General features: G+C 41.2%; 1 protein-coding gene and 1 long non-coding RNA gene across 2 annotated transcripts in view; one reads left to right on the top strand and one right to left on the bottom strand.

Moving 5' to 3' along the window:
- Pgm5 (phosphoglucomutase 5) overlaps window positions 1-10,023 on the top strand; it is a 180,802-nt gene that overhangs the window by 132,286 nt on the left and 38,493 nt on the right. The window contains exon 9 of the mRNA XM_031389981.1: window positions 722-905. Within this exon, the coding sequence (XP_031245841.1) occupies window positions 722-905 (184 nt within the window). The remainder of the gene's footprint in view (window positions 1-721; window positions 906-10,023) is intronic.
- Window positions 1-10,023, bottom strand: part of LOC116103684 — a 26,522-nt gene that overhangs the window by 6,641 nt on the left and 9,858 nt on the right. The window lies entirely within an intron of this gene.

Here is a 10,023-nt window from a genome sequence, read left to right as displayed (position 1 = left end):
CTATGGTGGGAGAATTGGGTTCTGATGATGGCAAGTGACCTTGGTTCGTGTTGTTTATTTTCTTATGCCTGCCCCCCGCCATCTGGTTCAGCCTTTCTCTTATAGGTAAAAGTAAAATTTGAATAAAGTTATTTCTTTGGTCAGAACCTTCTCTAACGCTTCTTTGCCCAGTATGTGGGTTCCTGCTTCAGGCTATACTCTAAAGAGCCAGAGCTTGTCTGTAAGATAGCCTACAGATTCTTTCAGTTAGTTATCTTCAGTGGATAGGAAAGAGATATTCTCTCACTTTGTGGCATTAATTTTACAGATGTTTTCTTAGTTTCTATTCAACAGCTACTTAAACTTGAAACTAAACTTCATTAAGTACTTTCTTACTGAGCCTGGGGGGCCGGGAGGTGGAGAAGATTTGAAACAGAGCAAAGTCAATTCAGATCAAGCTAAGCAGGGCAGGGTTGAATTCCACAGTGTGTGATAGACTGTGCTTGGGGTTTTAGGTTTTGTTCTCCACATGATAGGAGTTTGTGGAGGGGCTTATACAAAAGGAGTCAGATAATTTGAGTTTTATAAAGCTTCCATGTGGAGATTGGAAAGTCTTTGAGGAGAAGGCAAGACCAATTAAATGTGCTTTTCTGTATTTCCTGGAACCAGATCCATGAGAGGCCCTCTCAATTGCCCATTCTGATTGGATTTTGTTTTCCTGTGCTCTGCTCTCCCCCAACAGGTTTGATTACGAGGGACTGGAGCCCAAGGCAACATATTACATCATGAGGGATCTGGAGGCCCTGGTCACAGACAAGTCCTTCATCGGCCAGCAGTTTGCTGTAGGGAGCCACATTTACAGTATTGCAAAGACTGACAGCTTTGAATATGTGGACCCTGTGGATGGCACCGTGACCAAGAAACAGGTATCTGTAGGGGAGTCACTGAAACAGGTGGATTAGGCAAAGCTGGTGGGCAAAGCATGGAGAGCCAGAGAAGCCTTTAGGGAGGTCGTCTCCGTGTTCTTCACTTTGAACAGGAGAGCTCTCCATCCAGGAAGAAGAAGCCCTCAATCAAGGTTACCTCGTTACAGGCAGAGGATGGATTAGAACCTGGGCTACTCTGTCCGACATTTCTTATACCTGGTAACTGATGCTCTCAAACAGGAGAAATAGGCCCAACATTTCTTCCTTTAATGCTAACAACCTACAGGTGCTTTAATGTGGTGGATATTCTTGGTGATAAATTCAGTGGCGTGCCTAGCATGAAATATCTGTTGTTAGGATTTCCCAGTGTAGGGATGCTTCATTTTCTATTACCTTCTGTCATCAAGGAACCATGAGGGCTTAGATAAGTTCAATGTGCCCGGCAGGGAAGGAATAGTTGGAAAGTTTGCCCAGAAATCTCAAGCAGAAGACACATGGATGAATGCTAATCTCAGGCAAGTAACAAAGCCAACTGCAGCTTCCATTAGGGTCTTGTCTTTGTGAATTGTGTGAGAAAAGCTGATGTCTCTACAATGAGTTTTCCTCTCCATCTTGTGTATTTATTGGTTATGACAAGTCATGACCCCTCTGGGAGCACATCCCAGGCATTAACATTGACAGAGTAATACAACCTGAATAATGTTGAGAGTGATTTCAGTTCTCAAGTCCCCAGGGTCTTATCTTTTTTATACATTCTTTGTACATGCAGACAGTATCATGGGCAGACGCTGCGGGTGATTGTCACTAGATGAAATGCATCACTGCTATCCTAATATCCTAGTATGTCCCCTATTGGTCTTTGTTGTGAAAGCATCCTGCGTTGCGTGTATTCCAAACCCTGGTGCATTCTTTTATTTTATTCTCTTGCTATACTACTTCAAGTTGCCTTAGTTTTATAGTTATTTTTAAAATCTCCATCAAAATATCAGTCCTTTGGGATGGAGAGATTGCTCAGCGGTTGAGAGTGTTTGCTATTACAGAGGACCAGGCTTCAGTCACTAGCACCCACACAGCAGCTCACAACCTTCTGAATTTTTAGTTCCAGTGACTCGAAAGCCTTCTTCTGGCCTCTGTGGGTACCACACATACACATGATACACTGACAGAACACTCCTGCATAAAAAAATGAGAACAGGAAGTCTTTCATTCTACTAGTCCTTAATTGTCTGCTTAGAAAGGCAAATACGGCCAAGAAAACAGGATTTAGAGGCCAGGGTTGAATCATGCTGCTTTCGTGGAATTATAGGGAAGAGCTTTGGTTTCTTAGGCTCATACTTCTCCATCTACAGATCACTCATTTACACAACTGCTTCAGACATGGAGTGAAATAAGGTAGAAAATGTGTGAGTTTTCCTTCCTATAGCAGACAAACGTGCTAGTTTTCCTTTCAATAGGGAGCACTCCATAAACTTATGCCATGTTTCTTTTTACCAAAGATGGTTCTTGCCAACTGGCTTTGCTCTGAAATAATGGCAGTGATTCAGCCCTCACCGATGGGAGGCAGGTGCTCACGTGACATTTTTGAGATCCTTTTCCTTGAATAGTATTTTCCAGGTTTTTTTTTCCACTTTCCTTCTGGGCCAGCCTTCCCCATGCCCAAGTCTCCCTTTGGTTTTTTGTCGCAGTAAGATGCAAGAGACTTGCTTTCCAAAGTACACATCTGGGTCTATGGCTATAGCATCCTGAAGCCTCCCACCCTCGCCATCTAAAGTATCCTTGTGAGGTTTCTGTTCTCTGAAGAAAGCTTAGAACTATCTTTGTGGGGACAGGACTAGAGACAATTACATTAATGTGTTTACTACTCTAGTCATAGGGAGCTTGTCTGTCAAGACAATTTATTTGCTGTTTGACCCAACATTTCTCTACCTTATTTCTGTTCTGGGACACTCAAATAGCTTCTTAGATGGTCTTAGATGCCCAGTCACACCAGGACACTTCTTCGACTGCATCTCAAATTCTATGTGCTTTTATTTGCCTTCCCCTTCATAACCACAGATACTGTATTTCATTTGAACTCTGGAATATATTAATATTTTTCTTCCTACACGTGTTCCACCTGAGCTCTAATGTAGCTATAAATAGATCAGTGTTGCCAGGACCTGCTCTTGGTAATTTCCTTGTAAAGAAGAAAAAAAAAAAAACTACCTTCCTTTTTCACATCCAGGGCCCTGTGAGTGACATCTTCATTTAAGGTTGGCCATGAGTCCTACTGGAGCATTTCAGCAGGCCTGGGTTTGGTTTAGTATGGGTGATGAGAGACCAGTTAACATTGAGGTACACATGCATTGTCAGCTAATCTGGGTGACTCTTTTGACAGTTTGTTGTGATGGGTGTTGTGCAGGTGGGACTTGGCATAGCAGGGCCATGAATCCCTATAGGTTATCAGCAAACACCAACATTCAACTCAAAGATAGTTGAATCAGGGGGACACTTCAGGTTATATTGTACAAAATCAGCACACTTTCTGAGTAATAGACAACACCACAAAGAGATAGTTGGGTTTAAATGAACTAGAATGGTTTCAAAATAGTCATAAAGTACTTTGGTGTAATCACTAAGTCAATATTTATTGAACATACACAAAATATATAATTTGGGTTTTTTGTCATTGTACAGTTTTCTATATATAATGGCTTTATGGTCATGTAGCCCACACAGCATACAATTTGCTCATTTAAAGTGCAGCTGTCGTTGGCTTTTGTGTTGACTAAGGAATGCAGTCATCACCACCTCAATAAATCTTAGGACATTTTCACAGGCCCACAATAAGACCTTACGCATTTTAACTGTCACCTCCCTTCCAACACTCCTCCAGCAGCCAGGTCCTAGCAACCAATGACCTACTTCTGACTATGGACATTGCCTCCAAATGGAATCACATGGAATCCCTGACATGCCTGTCAGCTTTCACTTGTTATCTATTCCCCTGGCCTTGTATATTATTCAGTGTATCAACACTTCATTCTTTTGATGACTGAGTCATGCTCCATGGTGTGGATGGCCATGTTTTGTCTTTCATCTGTCAGTTGCTAGGTTCCATGGTGCAGTTTCCATTTTCCACTGTGAGAAGGAACATGGTTGTGGATGTTCACAGTCAGTTGTACAAACATGGGTCACAGCACTCTTGGTACACAACTAGAAGTGGAATCCTTGGGCTAAGGCTTAAAGGAACTTAAGGCTTCAAAACCAGTTCTACCATTTTATATTCTTGCCAGTAGTATGTGGGGGTCCAGCTAACATTTGTTATCTTCTGATTTTTAAATACTGTTGCTTTAAAACAACATACTATACTGTGGACTCTTTTAAAATTAAGATAGAAGCAGAGCCAGGAATGCGCGCTCTCTCTCTCTCTCTCTCTCTCTCTCTCTCTCTCTCTCTCTCTCTCTCTCTCTCTCTCTCTCTCTCTCTCTCTCTCTTACACACACACACACACACACACACACACACACACACACACATGTTCCTGGCACTCAAGAAGCTGAGGATCATGAGTCCTAGGTCAAGTTGGGCCATATAATGAGACTCTGCCAAAAATAAAAAATAAAAAGAAAGACAGAAACAAAGCAAGAAAGAAAGGAAGAAAAGAAAGAAAAATAAGGAAAAACAGCAGTTTTCAAAACACAGCTCTGTAACTGCATATGCTATAGGAGGCAGCTCACTGTCCTCCTCAGCATCTTATTCCTCTTTAGAAGTTTGTGGTCCTCTTTGTCATTCTACTCCTCTTCAGTTATTGGATGCAGCTTACTGTGATCCTTTTTGGCATCCATTTCCTCTTTGGTATTCTATTGATTGAAATCAGATGGACCCAGGCTTAAAGGCAGTATTTGTCACTGTCCCGATGTTTGACTGTAGGTATATTCTTGAACTACTCTGAACCTCAACTTGAGAGGCAGTGTTGATGATGTTTCTGAGGAACTGCCAAACTAATTTCCAGAGGGGTTGTACCAGCTTGCAATCCCACCAGCAATGAAGGAGTGTTCCTCTTTTTCCACATCCTTGCCAGGATCTCTGTCACATGAGTTTTTGATCTTAGTCATTCTGACTGGTGTGAGATGGAATCTCAGGGTCGTTTTGACTTGCATTTCCCAAATGACTAAGGATGTTGAACATTTCTTTAGATGTTTCGGAGACCTTCGAGTTTTCTCAGTTGAGAATTCTCTGTTTAGCTCTGTTCCCCATTTTTAATAGGGTTATTTGGTTCTCTGAAGTCTATCTTCTTGAGTTCTTTGTATATATTGGATATTAGTCTTCTATTGGATGTAGGATTGGTTGCCATTTTGTCCTATTGACAGTGTCCTTTGCCTTACAGAAGCTTTGCAATTTTATGAGACCCCATTTGTCAATTCTTGATCTTAGAGCATAAGTCATTGGTGTTCTGTTCAGGAACTTTTCCCCTGTGCCCATGTGTTTAAGACTTTTCCCCACTTTGTCTTCTATTAGATTCACTGTATCTGGTTTTATGTGAAGGTCCTTGAACCACTTGGACTTGAGCTTTGTACAGGGAGATAAGAATGGATCAATTTGCATTCTTCTATATGTTGATTGCCAGTCGAACCAGCACGATTTGTTGAAAATGCTATCTTTTTTTCCACTGGATGGTTTTAGCTCCTTTGTCAAAGATCAAGAGACTATAGGTGTATGGGTTCATTTCTGGGTCTTTAATTCTATTCTATTGATCTACCTATTTGTCACTGTGCCAATACCATGCAGGTTTTATCTCTATTGCTCTGAAGTACAGCTTGAGGTCCAGGATGCTGATTCCCCAGAAGTTCTTTTATTGTTGAGAATAGTTTTCACTATCCTGGGTTTTTTGCTATTCCAGATGAATTTGCAAATTGCTCTTTCTAACTCTATGAAGAGTTGAGTTAGAATTTTGATGGGATTACACTGAATCTGTATGTTGCTTTGGTAAGATGGCCTTTTTTACTATATTAATCCTGCCAATCCATGAGCATGGGAAATCTTTCAATCTTCTGAGGTCTTCTTTGATTTCTTTCTTCAGAGACTTGAAGCTCTTGTCATACATATTTTTCACTTGTTACTTTCATAGTGGGTGTTCCAGTTTACACCCTTATCAGCAATGGATAAAGTGTCCTCTTTCTCTACATTCTCACCAAAATCAATAAATAATTTTTTTCAAATAAAGTTTTACACTATCTTAGTCTGGCCTGGAACTCACTATATATCTTAGGCTGGCCTTGAACTTGCCAACTGCCTATCTTTCTGCCCTCTTCTTTTTTTTTAAGCATTTTTTTGTGAGAACTTCACACTTGAGGACTGTATTTACATCATTTTCCTACTCTCTCCCCTCTGCAACTCTACCCATGTTTCCATACTCCCTCCCAAACTCGCGACCTTCTCTTCTTTATGTATTATTGTTACATATATGTATGTATGTAATAATAAACATGATGAGTTCTTTTAATTTTGTTTATATTTACATTATTTGGGGCTGGCCACTTGGAGATGGGTAACCTATCTGAGGGGCTGGTCCCTGGAGAAGACAGATTCTTCTTTTAGTAGCCATTAACTGTCTGTAGCTCTTTATCTAAAGGTGGGATCTTCTAAGATTTTTCCCAGCTATTTTGGTATGTTGGCTGGTATTGTCATTGCACAGGTGTAGTCTAGGTGACCACATTGTTAAGATTTCATGGGTACACATGTTGATTCTACCACCCCCTCTTCTTTCTGTAGCCTTAGGTGGAGGGATTGTGCTATAAATGTATCAGTTGGGGATGGGCATCCCCAAATCTCTTCATTGTAAGCAGGTTGTGGATTTCTGTCAATTGCAAAAACAAGTGTCTCTGATGCAAGATGAAAGCCACACATACTTGTGGGTATAAGGATAAGTATTTAAATGCAGTTGGGAACTATATTGGTTTAGGAATGGGGCACTGGTAGGTTCTCCTCAAAGGTCTAAGACCTGACCTCACCAGCCACAGTTGGGTAGGTTCATAGTGCCAGGCATAAATTTTCTCATATTGAGTGGGCCTTAAATCCAATGAGGGGATCTTCCACCTTCTTGATAAATTATCTTATTTGTTCTCCCTATGATATCCATCTGAGAAAATAGGAATAATAAATGGCTACCATGTGTAGTCACTAGGAAATCAGATTCTACTTTTTGTGCTGTAAATTCTTGACACAAAAAGAACACTAGTAAGTGATTAACTTAACTTACTCAAGCAACCTTGAGAGCACTGAAGGATGTAATAAAGGGTAAACATTTTACTACCATGACCCCCAACACTATAACAAATGAAACAAAAAGAACAGAGCTGAGCTTTGATGAGTCACAAATAAAAAGAAAAGCAAAGAGAAAATAGACTTGCCGGGGTGTCATGTGAAGATCTGAAAGGGCCTCTGGTTTCTGAGTCATCTCTCAGTGATTCAACTCACATTACCCTCTCCTCCATCATCTCCCTCCCCTCCCCATCAACACATACATTTTGATTCAGAAAGGGAAAGGTCTTTTAAGGCAACTTAATCTCCCTTTTTGTCCTTAATTTGAGATCAGAGTCAGGAAACAGATAACAGGAAAAAAAAAGCCATTCTACATGCCAACCAAATTGACCCTAAAATCCTGTTGTGGTGATAAGTCCCTGGCCTGCTCCGTGGCCTTGGAAATGTACAAGGAAATCTATCCTGCCTAAGACCCTGCAAGAGTCACATTGGAAGCAAGAAGGAAGCCCCAAGGCACTCCACCCCAGCTTGAATTCCCAGGCACTCCTTTGTTCCGATTATGGGTTTTTAGCCTTCACGAGATTCACTATGACTGTTTTAAGCTTCTGGGTGAACTAAGGATCTACTCTATTTAGAAATAGCGATTTAATAAGGCTTGGTACCACTGCCATTATTCCATGCTCTTTTGGGAAATCAGTCAATGTGTATTCTCTGAATAGTTGAATTACACGAGTGACCAATGCTGCTTTCTTCGAATCTGAGTGGGAAAAATAAGTCTACAGTGACAATGTGTGTAGGGGAGCAATTGGCTCAAATTATGGTAAGTCTAAGTCTTTCCAAATGTATGTCTTGCAGCAAGATGTGGGGAAGTTTGGCAAGCCCTGGGGTCTGAGTTCTGCTTCAAGGCTGGATTTGTTGTGCAAATATCCAGGGCTCCATTGGTGCTAGACATTCTGTCCCTTTTACCACCAACATCCTAAGGAACATTTTAGTGCCAAGATAGTCTTATATCACTGTCTTGTCCTGTCTCTTTGTAGCCTTGGTCCTGTCTTTTCAGTGCCCACAACTCTGAGAATCTTCCAGTACTAACAGTAGGAAAATTCCAGTCCTGGTCCTGTGAACCAAGGGCAGTTGGGAAAGGTGGTCAAGACACTGAGAGCTGGCATATTGCCACCATTATGGTTGAACTTGTAATTACTGTAGAACTTATCAAACATTATTTTGAGAACTTAGTTGGGCATACATATTGGGGGAACTATGTAGGGCAGGAAGCTAGAAAGCTCTTCAGAGTGAGATGACATTTAAACCTTGCCCAGAAGAGTAAGCAGGAGCTGACCCAGTGAGATCATTGCATCAAACTCCGAGACTTTCTTCAATAGAATATAATTATATGGCTGGCTAGCTTTCTTGACGAGATTGATTATAGACAATCTCATGTGGTATTGCGATACCTACAATTATAATTTTCTACTTCAACAGTTCTACAACCCTGTAGTCATGGCAAATGAAAACAACTTGGCTATCTGCTTTGCTAAATATGCCTTTTAGTAGGATGTCTTGAAAACTATTGGAAAAATACTTCCTAGCAGTATCTGGTTTCTCTGAGATTTTCTTATTTGTCCCTTAAGCACTAAACATATAGTTAGTTCTTGATAATTACCTACCTGTTAGTACTGCTATGAAAATAGAATAATGGTGTAAGTTTATTATTAGGTGGGAGGCCCTCCTTCTGCTTCTAGAGAGTCCAACTACAGTGAATTAACCTCTCCTGGCAAAAGTTGGTAGGTTTAGGGCCATCTTCTAAACTGTGAAGAGCCTCTAAGTGGTCTCCAATCACAGGTACCGCATATGAAACTCTAATGTCTCTCCTGGTCATGTTAATTCAAAAAGCAAGGCTGTATATTCTCACAGGAACTAAAGGAGGAAGTGCCACTGTAACCGCGGGTGGTGGTTGTGGTATTTCTGAGTCCATAGTCTCCCAGGCCCAGCCCCAGTATGATGCAGAGTAAATAGGGATGGGCAGTAATTCCAACCAAGAAATGAGTGAATGTACACAATCTGTTTCACTTGCCCACGTTTTATGGCTAGGATTGACTGAGGAAAATCCAAGCAACTTCTCATCACTTAAGGTAGTATTTGCTACTTAAGGTAGTATTTGCTAGATGGGTTTTTTTTAGCGAGCATCTAAGGGGTCATTTGGCTACATCTTCCCCAAATAATTCCTTCATTCTTTCTGTTGGACTCAAAGGGGCTTGTTGATTTTTTTTAAGATTTATTTATTCATATGAATACACTGTAGCTGTCTTTAGACACACCAGAATAGGGCATCAGATCCCATTACAGATGGTTGTGAGCTACCATGCAGTTGCTGGGAAATGAACTCAGGACCTCTGGAAGAGCAGTCAGTGCTCTTAACCACTGAGCCCCCGCTTTAAAAAACCTTTTTATGATTCTTTTTGAGTTTCCCTCATGTGCCCCTGTCCCACTCATCTCCCTGTCCCTTCATATCAGCCCTTTGCCCTTGAAATCTCCCCCTTAAAATAAAACACACACACACACACACACACACACACACACACACACACACACACACACACACACTACCACCACCACCACCACCACCAACAACAACAACAACACCAAAGCATAGAAAACATCTCATTGTGGAAGCTGTAGTATGTCACAGTGTGTCCCACAGTATACCCCTTTGACCACACATCTTCATTTGCTAATGTTTGTAGCTGATCTTTGCTCCTTTGTAGGTTCTTCTTTTCTCTACCCTTTATCCCCCCCGCCAGTTCACTCCCTATAACTAGGTGTGAGAGAAAGAAGGCAAGAAGAGAGAGAGAGAGAGAGAGAGAGAGAGAGAGAGAGA

Source organism: Mastomys coucha, unplaced genomic scaffold (genome assembly GCF_008632895.1).
Source record: "Mastomys coucha isolate ucsf_1 unplaced genomic scaffold, UCSF_Mcou_1 pScaffold21, whole genome shotgun sequence".
Lineage (NCBI taxonomy): Eukaryota > Metazoa > Chordata > Mammalia > Rodentia > Muridae > Mastomys > Mastomys coucha.
The sequence above is the reverse complement of the archived record's forward strand: the minus strand, read 5'-3'. Positions and strand labels throughout refer to the sequence as shown.